Consider the following 26,663-nt stretch of genomic DNA (forward strand, 5'->3'; position numbering starts at 1 on the left):
TTTTGTAAATGTATACGTTTTATTCCATTTGTAACAATTCAAATTATATTACTCTTGTTCAATAAGATAGGTATTCAAACTTTAAAGCCCTTCTTTTTTTTAATACCCACCTCAGACATATTTTGAATCACAAAACAAACAGGAAAACAGCGGCTAACAAGACTATTTAATGTCTAATAACAGGAGGGCACTCGCTGACATCACACAAAGCTGATTTAACTCGGCAAAGACAACACTCATGCAAGACACTCCAAAACACACAAAGATCTGATGTAACCACATATTTTCCATCATTGAAAATAAGAAAACCTTCATAAATATTGTGTCCTCTTCTTTCAATAGAATATAATTTGAAAAACAAATAAACAGGTTCAGTGTCATACTGTGTGGCAGATAAACGGAATAGCTTTAAAATGACGATAAATATGATGTTAATTTGGTGCTTGAAGCTACACTTTATTAATAATTCAGTTTAAATAAATTAATGCGAGAATAACTCTAGCCCAGCTAGATAACGATAACTAAAAATATGCAAGTGTAAGCCATTCGGATCCCAGGTTGAAATCTGGCATCATAATGTTTAATGTTAAACATCAAGTGCACAGTGAGGACTACTAGACTGTAGAGACTGTTATATAAATCCCATATTCAAGTATTTCTGAGTAAATTGACAATTAAAGCAAACAGGCTGCCTAAGTCTGTGTAAACAGCGCCCCTTGGTGGCAGTTTTTAATTGTACACTAAGTTTAAAAAATCTCTTGAATTCCATTAATGGAAATTTCTCTTTGCAATTTAAACCAGCTTGTGTTTCAAGGACTGGACAGGAAAAGTAGGAACAGCCACACACTTGATATATTTTTTCAAACTGAGTTTCAATCTTAAATGTACATAAAGTTGAGTAAATGTTTCTGAAACACCTGAAAGATACAAATTTCTCGTAAACCAAGTCATTTGCAGCTTAACTGTCTACCCCACAATCTCACACAGTAGGAATGCTTGTGTTTACTCATTTTTGCGGTTGCATGATACAAAGTCCATTTCTATGCTGTCCATTTGTGTCATGACTTAAACAGATGTCACAGTGATATAGACGGAAAATGTAAATAACCAGTGGGTTTGTGCTAAGTCTTTAGAACGGATTCTTGTTTTATAACCACTGTAACATACAGAATTACATGCAGAAGTGTAAAAACAGAAATGTGTGTCAGATCAGTAAATGCTGGATGAAGGAAGCCCAATGTTATGTACCTACACTTTTTTTAACAAACATCTCAAAAGGCCGAAGTCTCTTCAACAAAGAAAATTAAAGCTAGGCGTGTGTTGTTAAAAGCTTCGAGTTTGCGGTAAGTTTTACTGCTTCAAAGTATGACTTGGGTAAAATGAAAAGTTTTATAATCTATTATAAATGTGGACCTGTTCAAGGATTTTAACTGCAAATGCTTGTTTATACCACTTAAAGAATCATTTAGAATAATGTAAAAAGAGTTTGTGCTTAATAATCATGACAATGTCATAAATCAAACAGAACCTTATTTTAAAATCCTGATATTTTTCTTTCAGTTTTGGAGTGAAATGTGTCAAGTATGTGTCAGATTCTTACAATTTTATATCAAAGAAGTTGGATTTCTGACAAAAATCTATTTAGTCTGAAATCTCAAATATAAAGCTTTACATTTCAGACCACAGTTTAAATTTTCAACTAGATTCTCCGCAATAGAAAAACTCCACAACATCCGCAACACAATTTAAATCTCTGCACAACCTCAACTTTTCATATTGAAACCCCTTAAAAAACAAGGTGGGGCTTAAAAGCCTAATCAAGCCAACTTTGCACCCAGATAAGTTGTCCGCACCAACTGCTATCACAGATACATGCACGCAGGGTCCCTCTGTTACTTCTCAAAATCCAAACCAGAAAATTGAAAAGCATTTAAAACAGAGCAAGAAAATGAAGTGCTCAGATCAAAGGTTGGGTTTAAGGGCTAAGACGCTTAAGACATGCTCACTCCACTTCTATAAACAGTAAACGGAATTAGTAGAAACCCACATGGCTGGACTTTAATCTTATAAAAGCTAACAAGAAAAATAAAGAGACTTCTTTATATCAGACTGTAAAACCAGCTCTGTGTTTCTCCGTCTCTTTAATAATCATGCGACCCGGGGAAACAATTAGACAAACTCTTCAAGGACGAACGGCAAACCATGTAATAATGCCTCCCTCCCAGAGCAGAGTTCAATGTAGGACTTTCTGCCTCCCGCCTCCGTCCCCGCTTCTATTAATACACCCAGACAAAAGATGGAGTAATGAGGGAGCTTAAAGGAGGACAGTGATGGGGAAGAAGCCGAACGCAGTGGAAGTGAGCCAAGCTCCTGCTATTCTTATTGCTCTTGTCCTCCGCTCGGGTTCGAGTGGGCACGAGCACCAGTTTAAGCGTGTTTGAGCAGGTCCTACCCCATTAAAAAGCACGCTGATGTGATTTCTCCTCTTGGGGGTGGAATGCAAGCTTATCTGCAGCTGCAAACTCAATGGCAGTTGTAATTGCATGGATGACCTGATTTGCATCAATATATTGTAATGCATAAGGTTCTGTAAGGATATGAATACAAACATAAAATCTGAAAATTACAACTTTTGCATAGCAATGTTGAGGTTAGTTCCCTTTTTTTGTAGTCCTTGATGCGAATACTATCTAGTGAACCATTATAGCATTCCGTTAAATAAAACATACGGTTTATTTAGGCCAAATATACAACGATCCCCTTTCAACTGAGAAAGCCACCGAAAAGATCAGCTAGTAATATCAAGTAAACTACAAACGCTGATAACCGCATAATTAGCAGGAGGACGCAAACAGGAAAAACATGCAAGCGTGTCGTTTTTAAAACCGCAGGCTCTACCACATCGCCTGTGTCAAAGCATCAGTCATTGACACAGGACAGGAAAAACAAAACGGTCCAACACACAGGAAACCACAGACATCTTAAAACAGGCAGTCCGCTTTGATATTAAGCTTAAGTGCGGCTTGCAGTCATTTAAAGGTCTTGCAAAAGGTATGTTAGCGTGTTAGGCAGATGTTTAGTTTGAACATCTATCTGCGCTCTGCCTAAAGTTAATATCAGAGTAAGTCCAAGGCAACATGTCTAGCCGAAAGCAAAAGAGACCGTTAGACTACTGGAATGAACAACGCTTTAACAAATGTTTTGTATATTGACGTTCCCTCATTAAACAGGTGGCTTTGACCTCAACTCTTTAAAAGTGAGTTAAGCCTAAAACAAAAATAAACCTGAGAAAAATGTTTTAGCTGAAAACTCAAACATTGTGTAAATATGAAACAAACTATTGTTAAGTGTCAACGGTTTAACAATGAAATGCTCAGACTGAAGCTTTTATCCAACTGTTGCTACTTCGGGAAAAGTCAAAGATTGAAGTTAGATATATGAGACAAACGCAACAAAGCCATCATACTGTTATATATTCTTCTATACCAAATACATAAAAAGTCCATATAAATGATAAATCTCCTCTTAAATATAATTATTTTAGCATACATACAGTATTCCTTTCTTGGTTGTATTTCATACTATTTTCCCAGAAGCACAGACCCTGGTTTTTCTACACATTGCAGAGGCTGACCTCCTTGTTGGTAGAGGGTGTTGATGCTCCTCAAAGTTCTGTGGCCTTCAGAGTGAAGTTTACTCCAGCCACATCTTCAGCGCTTAAAACGTGCATCTACTGCTAGCAACGGAGTTAGTGCCACTTTTTGTAGGCCCAGAGCGTGAAGGAGACAGAAGGGGATGCTGGGGGAAGTCAGTCTGTCACACAGGCTCACTCTGTGAAGGTGAAGGCAGTTCGGGGTTCATTATCGTCATCATGGCCCAGAGTGAGAGGTGTGCTCACAGAGGATTGTGGGATGATGGCCGTCTCTCCACCCAGCAGCGTCTTGTCCTCAGACTGTGAGGAAGAGGAGGAGTGTGTGCTTTCGCTGGAGCTGCTGCGGGTCTCTGTGCTAGTGCTGGTCTTCTTCATCTTCCGGCGTTTGGCAAGAGGTGCCTTGTCCACCGTCTGGAGTCTGAAACCCTCCCGCTTACACTTATTGAAGGCCTGGGGAATAGATTACAGTATCACTACTGTATAGAGCTACTTTTTTACCTTTTTTCTCAATGGTTTATTACAATTACAGAATACTTCTTATTACAATAATTTAGAAATGTTTTGTACTAAAATGTAAATCTTGAAAATGAGATCATGAAAATGACATTTCATATAGTGTGTAATGTTGCCGTGTTTGAAAGTAAGCAGTTTGCCAAGTTGTAAATCCGAAGGTGAATGAATAACAAAGTTACGTCACTACATATAGTCCCCACCTACGTTTTGCTAGGACTGCCCGCAAAAACATCACTCTTCTCCCCCAAACACTGTAGCTTATGAGCGGTACACTAATCACAGTCTGTTACTAACGTAACCTCGGTTCCCTGAGATACGCGAAGGAGTACTGCGTAGCAGGACGCAATGGGGAAAACTCCTTTTTCTCCGATGACTGAAGCTTTACAATAATGCAGTGAATACTGCACGTCCATTGGTCCGTGCGAAGTAAAACTTTGCGCCAATGGCAGTGAAGCTGCCCAGACCCATGGCGATGGCACCCGCCGAAAGGGGTGGGGTTTGTGGCTATATAAGCAGACACATCGCCGTAGGGTCCTCAGGTTACTTCAACTGAAGCAACGACCATATGCAGCTTGTAAGCACGGCTAGGAACGCATTACTCGTTCCTGTATCTCAGGGAACGTTAGTAGGTTACGTTAGTAACAGAATACGTTCCCTATCGATACTTCACTCGTAATGCGTATCAGGACACTATGGGGATCCAGTATAATCCAGCCGTGCTACAAGTGGAACAAAAAACACCAGATGATCCGTGGCTTGAGGATAGGTATAAGGCAGGGAAGCCCTGCAGAAGACGGAAAACCCAATCTAATAGGTGTCTTAATCCGGTCGATCGTCCCAAAATGTGCTAGGTGCCGGTGTGGTTGAGGGCAACCACGGTCCAGCAGTGTAATCATAAGCAGAAAGGACCCGGGCCACTTAGGCCAGATGGTCCAGACTGTAGAATCTGGAAGGCGAAGCCGGCGCACAAATATCCGCTATAGAGACTCTGCTAGACCATGCCCAGGAAGAGGCGACACCTCTAGTGGAATGGGCCCTAACTCCCGTGGGGCATTGAAGGCCCAAGGAAGAATAATGCCAGCACGATAGCCTCAACTATCCATTTAGATAGTCTATGCTTCGTGACCGGAAACCCTCTGACAATCTGAAGGGGGCAGAACGCTCAATGTAAATTTTAAGCACTCTGACTGGACAGAGCAGCTCCGGGTCCTGTCACTACCTGTGCTCTAAATGGAGTAGAGAGCACCTTAAGTACGTAACCATGTCTTGGTTTGATGACTACCCTACAATTGTCAGGCCCAAATTCAAGACAGGAGGGGCTCACAGAGATCGCCCACACTTTTTACCGATGCTAATGCTAGAAGCAGAGCGGTTTTAAGCGTTAGGGAACGGAGGTCCACGGACTGCAGAGGCTCAAAGGAAGAACCCTTCAGAGCTCTCAGCAGAGTGGGTAGATCCCATATGGGAACAGTGAGGGGGCGAGGAGGGCGTAGCCACCTGGAACCCTTCAAGAAGCGAACAATCAAGTCGTTCTTTCCCACTCCTTGGCCCGCTATGGGGCCATGGGAAGCTGTGATTGCTGCCACATAACCTTGAGTGTGGAAGGGGGGCACGGCCCTTATCCAACAGCTCTTGCACAAAGGACAGAATTTTTGATATGTCACAGGATTCTGGGTCTGTGCCACGAGTTGCACACCAGACGGAGAAGACAGACCACTTAAGGGTATAGAGTCGTCTTGTAGATAGAGCTCTAGCCTGTGATATTGTGTTCATGACACTCTCTGGGAGGATTGTAGGCTCCCGTCAAGGTCAAAGGTGCAGAGCCCTGCCTCAGAGAGGAGGTCCCGTCTCAGGGGAATAGGCCACGGGGCTGCTACGAGCAGCTGAGACAATTCCGCAATCCAAGGCTGGTTCTTCCAGAGTTGGGTTACGAACAGCACTAGGTGCGCCTATTCTATGATTCTCCTGATCGTCTGTGGGATAACAGTGATCGAGGGAAAGGCATAGAAGTGCCGGTTGGGCCAGATGTGGGCCAAGGCGTTCCTGTCCCTTGAAAAATAGGTTGAATCTCAAGAATCGTCTGTGATGGGGAGTGTAACAAAGTCCTTTAGAAAGGAAGGAGACGGGAACCGGCAAACATTCAAACGTTTAATAAAACAATAGAAAATAGACAGCCGGCAGCCCCACACAAACCACAACTAAAACCCAGGCCTGGTCCTCTCTCATTGACAGTCCGGTTGCTCGTCCTCTTATGCTCCCGATCACCTCCGTGATATCAGACCGGTGCGTGAGTGATAACGAGCGTCAGCTTTACACGCCTCGACTCACGGTCTCGTCCCCCCTACTTCACTACAGGGAGCTATCTGGATGGGGAAGTACGCGTCTTTCAGATCCAGGGAGAAGAACCAGTCCCCTGGGCATATTTGCGAGAGGATCTGTACAAGGAAGTATTGGCTGTAGAAGCCCGACTTGGTTTGATCTGGAGGAATCGGTTCTATGGCTCCTTTGTCCAGTAAGTTCCTCAACTCCGTGCGAATTCGCGCTCTGCACTCAGGTAGGTGATCAGTGCGGAATCGCGGGGGTCGGAGAGTGAATTGGAGTGAATATCCTTGAGATATTATCCCCATCACCCACTCCGATACCCTGGGGTTGGCCCGCCAGGCCTCGGCCCGTATGGCAAGGGGTTGAAAGCATTGGGGATGTAAGCAGCCTTTTGGGGGCTTGACTTCCATGGACAGTGGAAGAGGAAGGTTGCTCTTTTTCTGAAAATGTTTGTGTTTTATTAAAGTGCCCGCTATAACAGCGGTGGGTTGTGTGGGTGTTAGAACAGACCAGGTTTTCACACTGTGAAACAAAAACACATTTTAGCCGGCACCCGGAACAGAACGGAGTGCTTAGGCGCACACAAGAGATCTCTTTGAAGGAGGTCCAGCCACAGCGAGACACGGTCCCTTACTCTTCCTCACCTCGGTCTCAGGATGGTTCCGGATGCTGGTGGACACTGGTCTGCCTGGGAGAAACAAACCGGTGAATTTTCTCTCTGTGGAGAGGACGAGGCATGCCGAGAGGACTTGAGCCCGCACTTCCCCTAGCGCTTAGTTCCTCTACCCCGCTGCTTCGTCCCCGCAGAGCCCTGTGGGGGGTGAATCGGGAGGGATCAAGGAGTGCATTCGCTCTCTGAAAAGAATGCTATCCGCAAGCGCAGAGAGGAGAGACTCATGCTCTTGCAGTGAGGGCATTCCGTCTCTCAGAGTGCGTCCTGAGCGTGGGAAGCTCCCAAGCATGAGATACACTCGCCGTGAGCGTCAGTGGCGTGCAGGCGGACCCCACACAAGTGACAGGGACGGCGCGGCATTTGCAACAAAGTCGCAGGAAATTTGCTCAGGTAATTTGCCTTGTAAAGCTTTGCTGGATGGCAACAGGGAAAAGGAACAAGCGCTGCTGAAAACCAGCGAATTTAGTCCGCTGCAGTGCTTTTCCGACGGCGAAGCTAACAGTCAGAGTGGCGAGGTAGAACTCGTCGCTGAAGGAGAAGAGATCTGAGGACCCTACGGCGATGTGTCTGCTTATATAGCCATAAGCCCCGCCCCTTTTGGCAGGCGCCATCACCATAGGTCCATGCAGCTTCGCTGCCATTGATGCAACGTTTTACTTTGCACGCACCAATGGCCGTGCAGTATTCACTGCATTATTGTAAAGCTTCAGTCATCGGAGAAAAAGGAGTCTTCCCCATAGCGTCCTGCTACGCAGTACGAGTGAAGTGTCAATAGGGAACTAGACCATCTGACCAATAACATCAGACTAGGCTAGCGGAAAGGAGGGGAATAAACAGATGAATTGCCAAACTAATCATTTGAGGGTCAGTCAAGAAGTAAGTTAAGAATAACTGTCTATTGTTACAAAATAATCGTGTTTTTACACCTATGTACATAAACTTGTTGTTGGACACTCCATAAACCAAAGTAGGACCTTAAAAATCCCTAGTTACTGTATATACTCTTTAATGATTTTTAAAAAGGCCTTTAAATCTTTCTTCTACATACAAAACAATTTCATTTTATGTTAAAATATGACCCAAACATGTTCTTGTCAGGTTTCGTAAGAGTAGAGCATTTCCCTCTCTTACATTGAAGGTGGCTTTGACACAGGTGTGCACCGAGGCGGTAGATGAGCCCAGGATGTCAGGAGTCATAAGAGGGTTGGAGGAGAGCTGACTGTCATCTTGCAGCCAGGCATTGTAGCGAAGGCCACACATTTTGATTCTCTTGTCAGGATCCACTGTCAGCAGCTCTGTAACATATGTGGGCCATGCACAAACACATTTTAGATCTTATAAAATAATTCCAATACAAAATGCATCTTCAACTGTTTCAGTCCCACCTTGTATCAGATCCTTTGCCTGACTGGAGACGTTCCGCCAGGCTTCACCTTCAAAAGAGAAGTCTCCCTTTTTAATCTTTCTCATGATCTCCTCTGCACTGGTGTGTGTTAAACTCTTCTCCTGACACTGAAAGGGGACCTGGCCAGACAGCATGGTGTACTGCAACAAAATAGCACAATAGAGAACATTAAAACATGCAGCGTTGTGGAAGAACAATGCTTTTACTAACGTCTGAGACATCTTAATTCACATGTGTCAAACTCATTTCCTGGAGGGCCGCAGCTCTGCACAGTTTAGCTCCAACCCTAATCAAATTAACCGGATTCAGCTTATCAACATCTTCAAGATTATTAGAAACTTCTGTGGTTTAGAGCTGTTTGGAGCTAAACTGTGCAGAGCTGCGGCCCTGCAGGAATGGAGTTTGACACCCCTGCCTTAATGTTTTGCTTTCTATATGCTACATTTTTTAAAGCTAATTTTATACATTAACAGCGAACTGCAAACCACATTATATAAATTATAAAAAGTTATAAAGGAATAACCACAGATTTGAAATATAAACAATTTAAATAAACATATGATAAATGTAACTGATAATAGTCATTTTAAGTATAATAGTTATTATAGATTTTGTTTTAGTTTTATCAATTAAAAGTTTAGCAATTTTGTTATATGCTTTGTCATTTTATTATTATTTATTTGTTTGTTTTTTTATGTTGCTTTTATTTGTTTTTGTGTATTATTTTAATATTAGTGCTTTAAACGTATATCTGTTTATTTCTGAGGCAACATTAAAACAAATATATTTCAAGTTTTTCCCAAAAAATGTAGGCCAATATTTTATTGTAATTTTAGTAAACAGAAATGCTTTCAAAACTTTCATTTTATTAAACTATTATAATCTTGAATCCTGACATTTTGATTGTCATTTTATTGTTTTTAAAATTGTTTTCGATCAAGGTTAATTTTAATTGATATTGAGTGTTGCATTCCCCCAATTGAATGTAACTTTATTATTTTAGCTGAGACTCATTTTTTATGCCATCACTGTTCAAAACAACACCAGCATTATCAGCATACTTATCAACTTGTCTTACCAAAATAACCCCTAAACTCCAGAGGTCACATGACTCATCGTAACCATCGTAGTTGAGGATCTCAGGGGCGGCATACTGAAGTGTAAAGCAGGGGGTCTTCAGGAGCTGATTGTCAGGGGGTTTGAGCCGCGCAAAGCCAAAGTCAATAATTTTTATTTCTGAATTCTCTGTGTCATCAGTAAAGAGCAAATTCTAGGTGGAGAAAAGAAAATAAATCTGAATACTAAACCAGTTTGGCAGCAAAACTGTCAATTTGACTTAATTAACTTAATTGTTATTATTATAGTAATATAATTATAATATAATTGTTCACAAATTTAAATATACCGTATATATAATGGAATAGTTCACCCAAAAATGAATAAAAAGCTCATTATTTATTTACGTTTATGCCATCCAAGATAATCTTTATACAATTTAATATTAAATGATGTCATGTCAATTTATATGTGACATTGATAACTTTACTGGTTCTTGCATGTCTTGAAGATTCAAAGTTATCAATGTGTCGCCATATTTGAAATTTCTGCTCAGATTTGCTTTTTTTCAATTATCTTATCACTAAATATACTTAAAATATTTATTTCTCTCACAATCCTGTCATTAATTTTTCAGCATTTATCTTTGTTAATGTTAGTTACTGTCAGCACAATTGTTTATGTTAGTTCATGGCTCATTAACTAATGTTAAAGTTGATAAAAAAAAAAAAGAATGAGTAAATGTTGAAATGAACATGACCTGAGATACTTAACCCCGTAAGCATTCCACTGTTTCATCCATGGTACAATACGATTTAACCTTAGGGATTCTAGGGGGTTAACGTTTGTAACTAATGTTAACAAATACAACCTTATTGTAAGACTTTATTGATATTTATTAACTGGAGTGATTTGGATAACTTTTATGCATGTCCTTTTATAGAAATAGTAAGATGGCATTTCAATATATTTTTGTTATTTGTTATCTTTGCTGCAAAATAGAAGTCATACAGAGCTAGGATGCATCAGAGAAAATTCAGAGATAATTTTCATCTTTGGATAAGCTATTCCTTTAGCACATATCAAATTTTATCACCGTATTCCATCTGGAAAACCAGTTTTGTCAAACAAGTACACTGGGGCCCATTAGCTTTAAGTCATGTGTAAAATCCAGAGCTGTGTCATATAAAATTGAATGACAGTTTTTGGGGCAGAGAATCCTGTACCTCTGGTTTGAGATCCCTGTGCACCACGCCCACGTCATGCATGTGGCTAACGGCAGACACCAGTCTGCGCATGATGCGGCTGGCCTCTGTCTCGCTGAAGTGCTGCTTTCTCCTGATCCTCTCCAGCAGCTCTCCGCCTCGCAGCAGTTCCAGAACCAGATAGGTGTGCAGCTACAGAAACACAAACATGCATAAACAACCGTTTGCATTTAAGAGCTCCAGCATGTTGACAAACTTGCTATGAAAACAAGCCTTGGTGCTCACTTAGGCGAGTCAGGTTCGAGTCTGACGCATCACATCTATAACTCGTTTCACTTTGAATAATTATCTATCTATCTATCTATCTATCTATCTGATAAATGCAGCGAAATCTTAAAATAATATAAGACAGCTCATCCCAAAATGTAATTTGTAAAAATAACCCCATGGAATGCTATATAATCACAACTACACAAAGCCGATGGGTAGACTTTCCAAGATGAAGTGCAAAGCCCTCTCTCCTGGCACAGATGTACATTTAATGACAGGCAGACAGAGAAAATGCCGCCTTTGAACTCAAGAAGGGCTTGCAGTATCTTTTGGCAAAAGCTAGGATTTAAGATGATTTTATAAATGGGCTCTGGTCTCATTATACTTTGAATAAGTGTGAATAAGTGAACGGCAGAGTAAGTGTTTGTATGCTGTATGTAGGCGGGATGAGACGAGAAAGGAGCGTATGAGTGTACAAGTGTGTGTATGTGCACGAAAGATAAATTGAAACGAAAAAGAGCAAGCTAACATCTCTCATTATCCCTGATAAAGAGGAACAAAGACCCTGACCTCTGCTTTTCATCTGGGGCATGGCACTTAGAAGGTGGGGGTTGCTAACCTCCAATTGTTAAGCGTGCACACGCCACACTTATACACGTTTTTTCAGGTCTAAAGAGCGGACCAACTGACTCCGGCTTATCACACTAATGAATAGGACTGAAAATCAAGATGTCGGGCACAAACCCAGACACACTGCATGCCTAAAGATCTAATAATTCCCCGGCAACAATGCATAAATAAACATAAAAGACATTACCTCATTACTATACATTAAGACAACAGGAAAAGGAAATTGCAATGCATTTAAATTTAGTAAAACTGTGTAAATATGAAGACCAAATATGCTTCAAAATACTGTAGGGTAAGGCTTAAATGTTTGCATAATAAATGACCATTGATCATCATAAAGAAATGGGGAATTTCAGTGCTATGGATGTGACATTTTCAGTCAAAACTTGAAATATAAATTCTCAAACAATGTATTTGTTGCAAATATATTGAATCATTTGTTTATATTTTACTAAACCCCTGTTGATACAGAAATCATGCTATGCACAGGTTTTCTATTTTAAAAGAGAATGTTTTTTGGATGTGACAAAAAGGATGCACGTTTTTAGAGACAACATACTTTGTAGGATTTCCCTGAATTAAAATGTGCAAACAGAAGCAATAAGACCCAAAAAATGGAGAAGAGATAGCTCTTTACAGAACATAACATAGTATATTTAAATTTTCATGTGCCCATTTACAAGGAATGTTGACCATTATGGATGTGACAATTCACTTACCTTACTAAAAAACCTATTCTTAAAATACTTTAAGAGAGAAGTTAATTCTCACACACAGTTGATGAGTTTTTTTAAGAATAAAAACAATAAAAGAGTGAATCAGAAGGTAAGTGCAGTTGGATCTGATTGTGTCATCTTAAATTATAGCATACCAGAGGGTTAGTTTTAAAGTTTTTTTTAACAAGAGGAAGTAAAATCTGGGGCAGGTATGAGTACAAAAAGGGTTCAGACTTATTTAGGGTAGCCCAGTTCTTTGAAACCTAAAACATCTTTGTGCATATTAAAGCCTCATACAGTCACCATGTGGCAAACAAGCATAGTCTTTGAGATCATACCTGGTCGTGGTAGATCTCATGTAGCTTCACTATGTTAGGGTGTCCGTCACACAGTTTAAGAGCAGCGATCTCTTTTTGTGTCAGTGCCTCCATCCTTCAGAAAAATAAAAGAACTTAAAATCACTTTCACATACATCATGTAATACATCTGAAAGACTGTTGGTAGAAGGCTGCTTAGATGTTACCTTTTACTGACAATCTTCACTGCATAGTTCTGCCTGGTGTTCTTGTGGGTACACTTTCGGCAGATGGAGAAGCTTCCCTCACCCAGTGCATTCTCTCTCAGGTCCATCTCGTAGTTCATGTAGAACGGAGAGTCCTGTGGGCAGTGCGTCAGAATGTGAGAGGTCGGCAAAAAAGTTGACGATTTCTTGAACCCAAAACAATTAGATTTACATGCAGGGCTGCATGTTAACTTTTTTTGCAGGTAGCATTGGTGTTAAAGAGTTTTAAAGTTTTGTAGCAGTTTAAAAGTTTAAAACACCAGTTGTCATCTTAAAAAAACATAAGTGCAGGACAAAACATAAATGTGGACTTCTGGGGGGAGAAACGTTTAACGCCAGATTTTCTTATGTATCCGTTTAAAGGACCAGTGTGTACATTTTTGAAGGATCTACTGATAGAAATGCAATACAATATTCATAACTACCTGTTCAGAGGTGTATAAAGACCTCACATAATGAAGCATTATGTTTTTCTTACCTTAGAGTGACCTCCTTTTATCTACATGCAGCCCAGGATGGAATATGGAATGTTGTTGACATGTCGCCATGATGTTTTTTCAGTAGCCCTAAACATTTTGTAAATACGTATTTCTCTCTCAGTGAATGAGCGGTTGGTTGCAGTTTCCATCCTCACCGCTAAATTCAGCAAAAAATGTACACACAGCACCTTTAAAAAGTACTTGTTCTTTTAACAGCAGCTAGTGTATATTCCAAGCAAGGTTTGACAGAATTTTGGGTTTTAGCCTTTGTTTAGGTACTTCAAACCTTGTTAAGCTCCTCCCTACCGCAGATTCATGTTTACAAGTCACTGCCAGCCCTCCAGCTGCAAACAACCTATTTTCACTTGTCACGCTGTGTACGCAACTTTACCGATAGAGATAGTCTTCTGTATTTTTTTTTAATCTATAGTTTTCTATTAAAATATACTTAATTCATTGAGGTATTAAGTCTTATTATGTATGATTAATACAAACTTGCTTAGGTATCATGACTTTGCTTTTTTTTGTAAAACATGCTATGGGATTGACCGTTTTAAGGCCATTTATCGTATACATTATCAAAAATTGTTAAACTGTCAGTAAAGGTGTTTAAATTACTGCTTTTGAACGTGTCATACTTTTTTTTATGAACCAAAAGGAAATGTGTTGAAGTAAAAGTTTTTAAGAAAATAATATTTGACATCTTGAAACCAAGATTTGGTGAGAATCACCTAGAGCGTTGTGTGTAAAACAGCATTGTGATGTACAATCTGAGTGATTGGTGCCTGTATTAGAGTAATGTTTAACATTTACTTTTTAGCTGTATTCGTGTGATGTCCATGGTGCTACAATTGTCTCTTTCTTTCCCAGCATGCACTGTGGTATGAATAAATTATGCAGCAGTATTTTTGTGTAGTGCATGTTGATGTCTGACAATCATAAATACAATTTTACCAGAGAAAACAACCACTTCCCCCACAATACCATTTTCAACAAAGCTTAGGTAAAATAAAAATTATTTGTTTGACAACATACATAGATTGCAAGTTTTGATTAGGTCTAAGGTATCAGTTATTACGCTTTTTCAATGTAAAATAGCAACTAATATTCAGTCACATTATTTGCATTCCCATTTATGCATTTAGCAGACGCTTTTATCCAAAGCGTCTTACATTCCATTATCCTATACATTTATACTTGGGTATATGAAATCCCCTGGGATCGGACCCACAACCTTGCGTTGTTAACGCAATGCTCTTACCACTGAGCTACAGGAAAGCTTTTATGACACTGGCTGAGAGAAAATTCATTAAAAGTTCCCAGCCACTAATCACCATAAAAGTGACTTGATTGCAAAACTAAAAAAAAACTTAAACGCAAAACTCAAGTGCTATTTATTCCATAAAAGAAAAACATTCCACAATGTAGCCGTTTTTTTTACAATAAAACATTTCACAGGGAGCTAGATATAATCATTTGATTACAAAATTTTACTGAAAATACTATTAAACGCTGTAACATCCAGGCAATATTTTACAGTGTATTTTATAGCATGTTGAAATATTATTTTACAAGGCAGAAATATAAAAACTGACCTTCATCATAGCGCTACGGGCAACAGCAGCAGAGCCCGGCCTCTCTGACCCTCCACACAGCCGAGAGGTGTCATCCATCACTACATTCCTCTTAAACAGGATGGAGGGGGCCATAAAGGAATAGCCCTGTAGATAAAAACCTCTATGAACACACTCTTACAGAAAGGTGAAGAGGGAACTAACGCAGAGCAAATACTAAAGCTTTTAGGGTCGCTTATAACACCATCACTGCATACTGAATAAAGCAATAAGTATGCAAACATTTTATAATCATAATTGTTTCATTCTGTTCTGTGCAGTTTCAATAATTGAATTTTTGTGGATTTGCAATCATTTCTATTCACTCTGCATTTTTAAGCAGTTTTGAAGGTCCTTTGGAAACCTTGGATGTCGAAATTCGCTGTTTTTCAGGAAATAGAAATACACTTTATTTTTTTTAAATGATGAAATACTGTGTTGCCAAAGCAGTTCATAAGGACAGCAGAGAAATCAGGGAGCATATTTACATTAAGCCTGTGTATAGATCCACACACATATATTCCGCTACAAGTGATATTCCTACGTAACTACCGACCAGTTACACACAAGAACTTAATGCATTACCTGGATAAAACAAAGTAATTTCCATATTTAAAAAAAAAAAAAAATAAGCCCTAAATATTACCTAGACAATGGACTTTACTGACTTTAGTACATGCAATCAAAGAAGGTAAGGCTGGACTTAGCCCACAGCCTTTTTAATCTCTTCATTTTGCTCATGTCTTTTAACTCCAGTGATATTGTTTGCAAAGATTACATCCTGTGCACCGGTTAGTTTAGTCCCATCTAAATAAAGCATCCGACAGCCCATGCCTCACTTACACGGCCAGACTGCAGCTGTGTGCGCTACACGGCCGGAGGAGTGGCTGGCTGGACGGAAGGATGAGGAGATGAATGGTTGAAATGTTTTTAATTGCTAAGCCAAGGTATTTGATTGCCCTGCTTTTCAAATTATCACAGTCCTCTAATGCAGCTTAATTTCAGTTTGTGAGGAGTTTGAGGGGATGGCTGAGTTTATATGTGTCTGTGTGGAAGAGGACGATGGTGGGGGCTAGCGATTCAAAAGTTATCATCATCACAGACGTCTCCGCAGTTGTACCGCTCGAGAATTACGAAGGATCAAAATTCCAGTGCACATGAAAGGCAACACTCAGAAAAGCCAAGATGAAGTTGGTAATCAAAGGTTGAAGGAGTAATTGAGCCAGACATGGTTGTTCTCGCAGACGCCGACCTTTTATTCCACGATAGAGCCGTTTAATGGCAGCATTGATCTGCCAGACTGAAGGATTCAGAAGGCAATCATAAACAGCATCTCTTTCGCAGCCTCCCGTTTCAGCTGGCATCATGCTATAGGCAACGTTATGGATCAAGCCGCATCAAAAATAGTCATTCACATCTGATGCTTGAATCCATTTCCATATCACCATAATTACATCTCAAAACAGCTCTCTAATTCATCTGAATGCCAACAGAGACAGCCGGGCTCACGTCGCGTAAGTGATCATTAGAAGAGGCTAAATTGCCCACATCCACCTCGATACTTCCTGCGTACTAATAATGGAGGGTTAACCGAACACTTATACCTCCTAACCCAACGTCAAATGTCCGCTCGTTCTGTATAAATTCATCCAGGCCATAATGTGTTTTGACTCAAGCTTCAATTGGAATAAATTTTGGTCATCACTGCCAACTAAAGAAACCATGCATGAATTACAGAAAAATATTTATGTTGATTACAGTATATAGTAGTGGCCAATATTGATGTCTAGCTTTGAAAAATGTATGTCTCCACACTTTTATTCAGACATTTTTATTGATAATCTATTTTAAAATAGCATGTAGTTGGTTAGAAGGTAAACTGAAGCGCAACTTCAGAAGAAAATGTTTAGTTTAAAAAAATACCACACACGACAAATGCAATGCTGACTTCTAAATAGACAAAAGACTGTTGTGATGAATATATGCTTTATTTCTGTGCGATTTCTATTTAAATTAGTTTTTTATTTTATAAATAGACATTTTAGATTATAAATAAATATAATATTTCCATAATAAAAAACACATTTTCTTATACATTGTACTTTGTCCTTTTTACCAAATCATATTTTTTCCCTTTCTTTAATGTTAAATACATATTAGATGCATATTAATATTTAAATGAATGCTTAAAGCTACATTCTGAAACTTTTGCCAAAAACTGACCAGACAGTTAAAATAATAAATTATTATAAGTTTACCATTGTGATTGATTCATTGTTTATTCACTTGCTTAAATGTCTTCTGTTTTATGTAACTAAAAAGTTACATATTGCAGCTTTAATGAATCATTTGTACGTATAGAATCTCACCTGAAAAATGCGGTCACAGTTGTTTGGAAGTGCTGCCGGGGAGTATGTCGGGTCCATCTCTGTAAACTCCCCTGCAAAGTTGCTAACGTCCAGCTCGTCGCGAATGACAGGCTTGAATGGAGCTGGAACCTTCTTGGCGGCTAAATCTTCCCAGTTCATTTTCTAACTCAACAGAAGGAAAGGTTTTTTGCTGCTTGTCACTCAAAGCCTTAATGTACCTGAATAGGCTTGACAAGCTATTATAGAAGGTAAAAGACATGACAAGGGGAACAAATATGCTCTTCTCAGATGAGATTAAGGCAATTTTAACTTAAATTATATTATAAATTTTTCTCATACCTGGTAAAATGGATGGCTTTTCACATTTTGGGCCCCCGAGGGCCCAAAGCCTAGTCTCTTCTTTGGGTCTTTAATAAGAAGTCGCTGGATGATGTCTTTGGCCAGGGGCCCAATGTCTTTTGGGAATGGAGGATCCTTTTTCATAATTCTCCTGTTAGGACAAAAGAAACCTTAATATGTACCGCAAAAGTGCAGAATACTGCTTCAAAGTGAAATTGGTAAACAGGATTATTTAATAAAATTGTCTTAAAATGCACCCACAGAGCACTGAGTGTGTGTGTGTTTGTGTGTGCACTTTACTCTGCAATGTCAGAATGAGAGTTCTCATCGCCATCAACAGTGAACGGAGACCCTCCGGTCAAAAGCTCATACATCAGGACCCCCATGCTCCACCAGTCCACTGCCTGTAAGAAGACATAGATTCCAAATGAAGATTATATTTTAAAACATAATTACAATGTATGAGCATATATTTGGGACCTTTTATGTCACATTTTTTTTCAATTGTCTACCGTGGTTGGCCAAATGTCAGACCGTTCAAACAGAGAACGATTTCGATATCACGACTCACATGAACAACAGGAAAACTGTGCAGAAGTGAGAGAGGTTTTTAATTTACCTTGTCATGTCCTGACTCTCCACCAGCTACGATCTCAGGGGCCATGTACTCAATTGTGCCACAGATGGAATAAGTCCTCTCTACCTAAAAAAAACAGAGCAGCAGATCAGAAAATGGCTGTGATCTTGTTGTTTCGCCTCACGACAACTTCTCACATCCAGTGTAGACACGGTGCCTTTATAGTAACACAAATATTTCAATAGCAAAGGTTATGGTAATCGGATAAATGCATTTACATGACACATAAATGCAATAATACTACATTTTCATAAAATGTTATTGGAATATAATTATGTGTTTAAGCGTGGTTAATTTCTCCCACTTTTCTCGAAGGTTAGGCTCTGGATTTCACAATGTTCCCTAGTAACATTAGCATTGCAACAAACTTAAACTCTTGGCTTTCCTGTGGCTCAGTGGTTAGAGCAGGTTAGAGCATGGCTCTAGCAACGCTAAGGTCATGGGTTCTATCCCAGGTGATTGCACATAGTCAGAAACAAATGTATAATACAATGCAATGTAAGTCGCTTTGGATAAAAGTATCTGCCAAATGCATAAATGTAAATGTTAAACTGTTCAATATAAAACAGAAAAATATAAATTAAGAATCTCAATTCATCATACTAGAATGATTAATTGCTGCACTTATTGTGTATAAAATTAAACATACCATCTGTGCTGTATAAACTGGGCAAAACTTATTTTTGAAATTATGCAGCCTATTAATGGAATAAATTAGATAAAAACATCTGGAACAGTCATCTGTAATATTTTACAAGCATTTAACATGCTTACCGTTGCTGCAGGCACACATCCCTTTTATGTGAAAGTTCATTAATCATTTGCATTTATTTATTGCATCTCATAATATCCAGATTTCTGTTAAATGAATTTACTATTATGTTTTGGTTTATTTGCACGCTATAAAGTTTTAATTGCTAAAGGCCTGTTTTCAAACCACACTTGTAAAATAAATTCTGGCTTAAATGGATTGTTAACAAAGGTCAGATTGAGAAAAACAAAAGAGTTAATAAAATTCAAGCTTTCAGAAAAAAGAACATACATGCATGATAAACAGTTGCGGCTTTGGGTAAACAGCCTTCGCTGTAATTACATATGGGAGGGTTAGAGGTACATAGTGAACTATTGTAACAAGTCAAACAGTACATCCCTGGCAAGACACGCCAGAACCTGCATATGACTGAAGTTGGGTTGCTCTCAGCAATCATTTCGTCAGCAAAGAAAAGAGGCAGACTTCTTCTGAAAGAGTATTTTGGTGTTCTTAAACAGCAAAGCTGTAAAATACTTATAACTCTCTTGACCTATAATTCTAGTAAAAGTTGTATTCCTTTTATCACCTGCCAGTAGTTGTCACTAACCCAATGTTCCATAAAAAAATTCTCCAACAAAGCAAAACTTATTCTATTGGTCAGAGCCTACAAACACCTGAGCAGAAATGCCCCATTTGCCGACCCCTGCAGTGTATAATGTGCTGTTCTTTATAAAGAAATTCTGTTCTGTTCCGAAAACCATCCAATCCGCCACATTTCAATTCTTTATTAGACTATTTTACTTCTTATTACCTAATAACGTAAACCATTCAAATATTAAGTGTACAAAATTTAGCAGCATTTAGTGGTGAGGCTTCTTTGCCGAAGGCAAAGAGATTACGTATTTACAAAACACGCTCTTTACAGCAGTTTGTCCGTTTAATTCTATTGTAGAAACAACATTAATCATTAATTATTCAAAATTATTCAGTCATTGCAAACCACTGTGATGTGCATATTGCAAAAAATGCACATTTGTGTTGTTTTGATCATTTTACTATATTTTGCAGCCCTAAATTTTACAAACCTCACCAGAATGATAATTATCAAGAGGTCATGATGTATCAGAAATATTTTTTACCATCCTGATCAGGCAAGTATCTCAGTGTTTTTTTTTTACACATTTTAACAATTTATTACGTTTAGCTCTAACAGCTGGAAAACTGCAATGTGAATTTTTTCATAACTATAACGTTAGAAAGGATAGAATTCATACACACGCTCTTTGGAAAATAATGACGATTTAGGCAAAACATCACAGATTTTTTTAGCAATTCTGTGTGGTGCTGCAATGAACTGGAAATCCAATTTTGCAGTAAATCTGAATTGTAGAGTATTTCTCATTACATCAGTTCCACACTAAGTATCAATGGAATTGCAGATTGACTGTAGTTAAAGCGATGCTCATTCATGTTCAAGAAATCTCTAGCGGCTTTCCACACATTTTTAAATATGCTTTTTGCATTAACTTTTTTCCTGTCTCGGACCACCATCAGAAGTGCTTGAAGGGAACATAGGTCTGATTTTGTGCCCAATGGATTCGATCAAACATAGCATGATTCCACAGGAAATCTTCAGGAGAACAGGCTGCAATTCAAAATGTTTGGCTGTATTCTGCAAACAGAAAAATATGTACTGTAACTCACGACTCACCTCGTGAAATTCCTTACTAAGGCCAAAATCCGTCAGCACGATATGACCAATTGAATCCAGAAGTATGTTCTCAAGTTTCAGATCTCTGTAGACGATTCCCAGCTGAAAAATAAACAAGAACGAAGAAGCTTCTATCTTTAGATGCGGTACTTCAACAATTTCATGTTATTTAAATACCATCTGCTTTTCTGTGTTTACCAAAATTATTTGTTCCTCAGCTTTTCTGAGCTCATAAAATGCAGGCATTTACCTGGAAAATGTACAGTCCCTTTAATAAGTAATACATGGCAACATAATAGGTCATGATAAAAAATTGAAAAGAGACGGAACCAAAACATTGTTAATCTCACTGTCAAGGTCCTTTTTTTACAAGCGTGTGCTGGCCCCCGGGCAACTCTCTTGACTCTGCTATGTACAGAACAAGCATGCATTAAAAAACCTTCTCTTCCCTTTTCTGTAAACAAAGCCTTCGAGAAATGTTCAAGCACTGCAGTCATGCTCGGCCAGCTCTGGCTAGCAGAGAGGAATTGATTTGAGTAGGCAGGAGTGAAAAGAAGTGAGATTAGGAAGAAACTACTTTGGCTGTTCTCTTGAATGAGCTGCTGAACTGCAAAAGAAATGAGGAGATAAGAGTGCAAATGAGCGTGCAATTTTACCTTATGTAAGTGCTCCAGCGCTAGCACAATTTCGCCGCTGTACAATGTAACCTCTGGTTCTTTGAAGTGAACCCTCTGGACCAAGTGTGTGAAGAGCTCACCTCCGTTCACATAGTCTGCAATTGAAGAGTTTTAAAACAAAACAGTTATTAGTTTTAATATTTCAAAAACACCTAGTATTTTGCAGTTACTGTGAAATCCTGTTTTAATGCTGATGTTGACAAAATCGAGACCAATCGCTACCACAAAAACCATTGCTTCCTGTAGTGGCATATAGACTTCAGCTTTTCATTATAATAACACTAACGACAAGATATGATTCTAGGGGTCTCTATGCAGTGTTCAACATTCCCTATACACTTACCAGGGAATATATGAAGAGTTTATTTGCAAAAACAGATAACGTTTAATTATGTTTAAAAAATCACATTTTACATGCTATTATCATGTTTTTATTGTGTTTTGTTGTGTTAGTTAGCTAGGGTTAGATTAGGGCTCTCTTTAAATCCTCACGAACCCTCTCTGTTTCTCTCAACAGGTATTGATCTAGCTTTTGTTGAAACCAGTAACTTTATAATGGCACATATTGTATTATTGCTCCTGTATGACGTATCGCTTACTGCTCCCCTAACTCTTTGTAAGTCGCTTTGGATAACAGCGTCTAGTAAATGACTAAATGTAAATGTAACCCTAACCCTAGCCCTAAGCTAGCTTACCCTAACCCTATTACTTAATTAATACAACCCAACAGCAGTTTCATTGATATTACTTGGCGTGCACAAAAAAAACATGAGTTTTGAAAACTGAGTTGTCTGTTTCTGCAAATGAACTGAATTTATATGTAAACGACAAACGTTGACAAAAAAAACAATAATTTAGGACCTCCTGGGTTTTAAAAGTGATGTAATAATTTACCCACATTTAATTATAATTATATTAATATATAAATGTATTATAATTAACTATATATCATATAAAATACCTATATCCAATATAAATATGAAAGGATTTCAATTAATTTTAGTTCTACAGTAACATTTGCCGTAGTTAAAACAATTAAATTCATATAAATGTGATGCTTAATATGACAGTAAATATGATTTGGTTTAATTACAGTGTGTACAGCAGCATGTGTCATGTTTTGTAACAAACAGAGAATATTGATTGCATTGAAACAATCCCATATAAGGTGCACTTTGTACTGCCTTGTAAACATTTCTAAAGTGAATAAAAACCCAGGAGGTCCTAAATAAAAACTTGATTATTTTCAATATGTTTATTTTAAAAAGATTTGATGTAATAGAGGCATTTCTTTGCATACTTGCTCAAAACATTCCAAAAAAAATGTTTTACATGCTATTTTAACATTTGTATTGTGTTAGTTAGCTAGGGTAACGTTAGGACTCTCTCTAAGTCCTCTCAAATCCTCTCTCTTTCTCTCAACAGGTATTGATCTTGCTTTTGTTGAAACCAGTAACTTTGTAATGGCACCTATAGTATTATTGCTCCTGTATGACATATCACTTATTGCTTCCCTAACTCTTTGTAAGTCGCTTTTTGATAACAGCATCTGCTTAATGACTAAATGTAAATGTTACAATAAATTGGCTAATCCTAACCCTATTACTTTATCAACACAACCCAACACAACACAACTGCAGTTTAATTGATATCACAATAAAAAACACAAGTTTTGACAACTGAGTTGTCTGTTTCTGCAAATCAACTTAATTTATTTGTAAAAGACAAACGATTGCACGCTGTCAAATGATGTAGTTAAACCGCAATATGCATTTTTGCGAGGCATGAGACAGAGAGCAAAAGAGATACCTAAAATGAGATGCAGTTTGGTTTCCGTCTGGAAGGCATAGTGAAGTGTAACAAGGAAAGGAGACTGCCTGATATGCTCAAGGACCTGTCTCTCTGTTCGCGTATGCTCCGTCGTCTTTGCCTTCTGCACGATAGTGGCCTTTTTCAGCACCTTCATGGCATACAGTTTACTTGAATCGTGCCCGCTCACCTTGCGTACCAAGAACACCTTGCCGTACGCTGCCCAGAGGAGAATGATGATTTGTTATTGGAGTAGAAGTAAAGATAAGAAAAGAACATAGAGCTAAGCTATTTAAACTATCACTGACCTCCGGTTCCCAGCACTTTCAACAGCTCAAAGTTTTCAATGCCAACACGTTCAACATGACCCGTCAGATTGGCTGGGGAAAGATTCAAACATATTTATCAGAATAAGTTACATGGATGAGAAATCACGTTATTTATAAATATTTATAACTATTGGGAAATCTTATTCTGATCTGAGACTATCTATTTAAGCTTCAACATGGGTGACATCAGCAAGATGAAATATTATATAAAAAAAGTGACAAATTCTTAAATGTGCAGCTATTTATAAATAAATACAGTATGTAGCTTATAAACAGGCCCAGGCAAAATCTGAAGCAATAATGAATGAGCATGTACAGGTCAAGCTGGTCACATGTTGCCTGAAGTGAGGTCACGTATGCCAATGAGCGTGCCCAGTGAAGTGAACACATTCCTGCTGTTATACCCTCTCACTGCATAACAATAGCAATGCATCTTATTCAGAACTGCACACCACGTCCCTGTGGTATCTCTTTTTTTGCAAAATATCTGATTTGGAAAGGACATATTGTAACCACATCCTCTGATTGGATGTTAAGCTGAAATCTACATCAGTTCGTGGTATGAGTTGACTAAGACCACCCAAATCTATTTGCAAGTAAGGTGGGCTACCTGTCAGTACAATTGCCTGACGTTCCAAATATGGTAAGAGGCGTTACATTTCCATCACATGCTTGCTTTTTTTGATCAATCACTACACACTGGTTAACTGGCCAATCATAGCACACCTCACTTTTCAGAGCGATGAGCTTTGTAAAAAAAAACGTGCGTTTCAGACACCCTGGGCAAAGAGGAGATACAAACATGCCTGTATGTGAAAATAATACAGCGATTTTTAACCTTAAATCGTGTAAACAAATTGCATTACATCTTAAATAAACAATAACGTTCATTTTAGCCATGTCATATGACCCCTTTTACAACTAACTAACCATTCTCATTTATATAGTAGTTCATTAAAGATTCTAATATCTGGATTACATTGCCTAAGTAGAGGAAACAGGTTGCACTGTAATATTTGCATTCACCATTGACCTAGAAATGGTTTGTGACTCAAAAGTACCACTGATCTAGAGAACATGGTGGCCATTTGCCAATATAATATTGTAATTATCACTGTAAATGAGATCTGCACAGTGTATATACAGAATATACTGTACATTTTAATAATTTCATTAATTAACAACAGCATATTTTCATTTTCATGGTGAACTTGCATTTAAATCATTACCAACGGATAACTACTAGTCACTATGGATTGGTTAGATGAAACTGAATGGATTGGTTCGATGATACTGAATTTAAGAAGAGATTCAAGTGATGATCTCTAACCTGGTAACTTCATTTACTATATCGAGACAGTTCATTGGGGCCCTGAGATTAAATTAGCTCAAGTAATTGGGTTTCTTTGGACTCAAGGATGACTGAGTTCTCATTACACCACTGACACATAATAAATGCACTAGGCTGTTAAACACTTCCCAAATCATTTCCTCATAATGTCAATACATATAGTCTATCTGTCATAACAAAACATGCATTTAAATTATAAATATAAATAAGTTTATAATACGTTACGAAATAGCACATGTAATAAACCTATCAATCACAGAGTAACCCGGCATAATGGATAATTCGGGGATTCACTTATCGATATATCCCTGTACTGTACCAATAGCACTTCTTCGTGTCTTACACAAGCTAGCCCGCTATCACTAAAACTACATCTTCTGTCATGCCATAATGAAATCACTTTCAGTCGAGCAAAGTGGAGGACGTGTTTCTTAATGAAAACCCAGGACTGGATGTCATTTACCGTTTCTGAGCTCGTGTTTCACGGTAAACAGGTCACCTTCTCCCGATGAGCCCTCCATCGTAGACGGCATTACTCGCCTGATAGGAGCGCGCACCCTCTCCTCCGTTCGCGGCACGACACTAATGCACAACACTTAAACAGAGTCAATCACAGCACGATCGCATACGCGTAGTTGTTGCTATAAAGCAACCTAAGGAAAAATATTGTACATGACAATAACTGCATTCTCGTGGGAAGGGCACTCGGGCAATAAAGTACTACAGTAGCACTAGACATACACACGCCGAGACCATTAAGACACGCCCACTGAAGCTAGTGGGAGAAATACAGCTGTTCTATTTGAACTCTCGGCTGTCAATCATTGTCTGTTGCAACGTACAGTTTTACTTTAACCATTTATTGTTGAAACGATGGAGTGTCAGGCTCAAATAGGTTGCTTTTTATTGACTTTTTAATATTATGGATTAGCAAACTGTTATATAGATTTAATTATTGATTTTATTACTGTTAAATACATAATAATAGCAATTAATGCAATTATACTGCAAACTAGCAATTCCTACTAAATTTGTTTTTTAAAAAGATTTATTAAACATAAATTACATGATAATGGCATTGATATTAGCATATTATTAATAATTATATGTTATGAATAACTGTTTTTTCAGGAATGGAATTACTGAAATTCATCACCTTAATTATTTTTGTTGCTGTGGCAGACTGGTAATATTAGGTACATTTATTGGTAAATTGTGTAAAATAAAGCATAGTTCCCTTGGATTAGACCACATTTATTGGTCTCAACATTTCCGCTCTGTTGAGTTTTTAAAAATGACCTCAAATTATTCACATTTTCGAGAGAGAATGCCCTGGGGTATTAGGCTGTATTTAGACGAACCAGCAGGTATACAATTTCTCGAGAGGGAGGGAAGACTTGTTTCCTCATTTAACAAGCAAAGACCTGTTCCCTTCACTCCTATTATACTGTGTACATTGTTCATTCTAGTGCAATCCAAGTAGTACACTCCTATTACACAGAACACTCCCAATGTACTCTGATAATATATTTGTGAAACGTTACGATAGTTTACCATGTGAACATATAGTCCAAATCATCTTAATTGAAAATAT

At 38.4% G+C, this 26,663-nt stretch overlaps 1 protein-coding gene across 2 annotated transcripts; it reads right to left on the reverse strand.

The window, feature by feature from the left end:
- rps6ka5 (ribosomal protein S6 kinase, polypeptide 5) lies at window positions 1-25,806 on the reverse strand. Of its 2 annotated transcripts, XM_056767833.1 has the most exons (17): window positions 25,533-25,806; window positions 23,698-23,769; window positions 23,390-23,608; window positions 21,560-21,675; window positions 20,904-21,005; window positions 18,424-18,507; window positions 18,105-18,208; window positions 17,805-17,955; window positions 17,466-17,627; window positions 15,079-15,204; window positions 12,966-13,099; window positions 12,781-12,874; window positions 10,848-11,018; window positions 9,644-9,835; window positions 8,546-8,705; window positions 8,292-8,455; window positions 1-4,102 (listed from the first exon to the last, which is right to left on the reverse strand). In XM_056767833.1, exons 1-17 carry the CDS (start codon window positions 25,600-25,602, stop codon window positions 3,827-3,829), a joined length of 2,397 nt encoding a protein of 798 aa, XP_056623811.1. In that variant the 5' UTR covers window positions 25,603-25,806; the 3' UTR covers window positions 1-3,826. The 2 variants fall into 2 exon arrangements, with proteins under 2 accessions (XP_056623811.1, XP_056623812.1); XM_056767834.1 differs by lacking the exon at window positions 9,644-9,835.
- Between the last annotated feature and the right edge of the window lie 857 nt (window positions 25,807-26,663).

Source organism: Triplophysa dalaica, chromosome 15 (assembly GCF_015846415.1).
Source record: "Triplophysa dalaica isolate WHDGS20190420 chromosome 15, ASM1584641v1, whole genome shotgun sequence".
Classification (NCBI taxonomy): Eukaryota; Metazoa; Chordata; class Actinopteri; order Cypriniformes; family Nemacheilidae; genus Triplophysa; species Triplophysa dalaica.

Excerpts from the sequence above, each read along its gene's own strand:
- rps6ka5 (XM_056767833.1), bottom strand. The coding sequence starts at position 25,602 with ATGCCGTCTACGATGGAGGGCTCATCGGGAGAAGGTGACCTGTTTACC. Across the intron at positions 15,205-17,465 it reads ACTGTGACCGCATTTTTCAG|GGCTATTCCTTTATGGCCCC; the intron begins GTGAGATTCTAT and ends TTTTATCTACAG. Across the intron at positions 12,875-12,965 it reads GTGAAGATTGTCAGTAAAAG|GATGGAGGCACTGACACAAA; the intron begins GTAACATCTAAG and ends ATTTTTCTGAAG.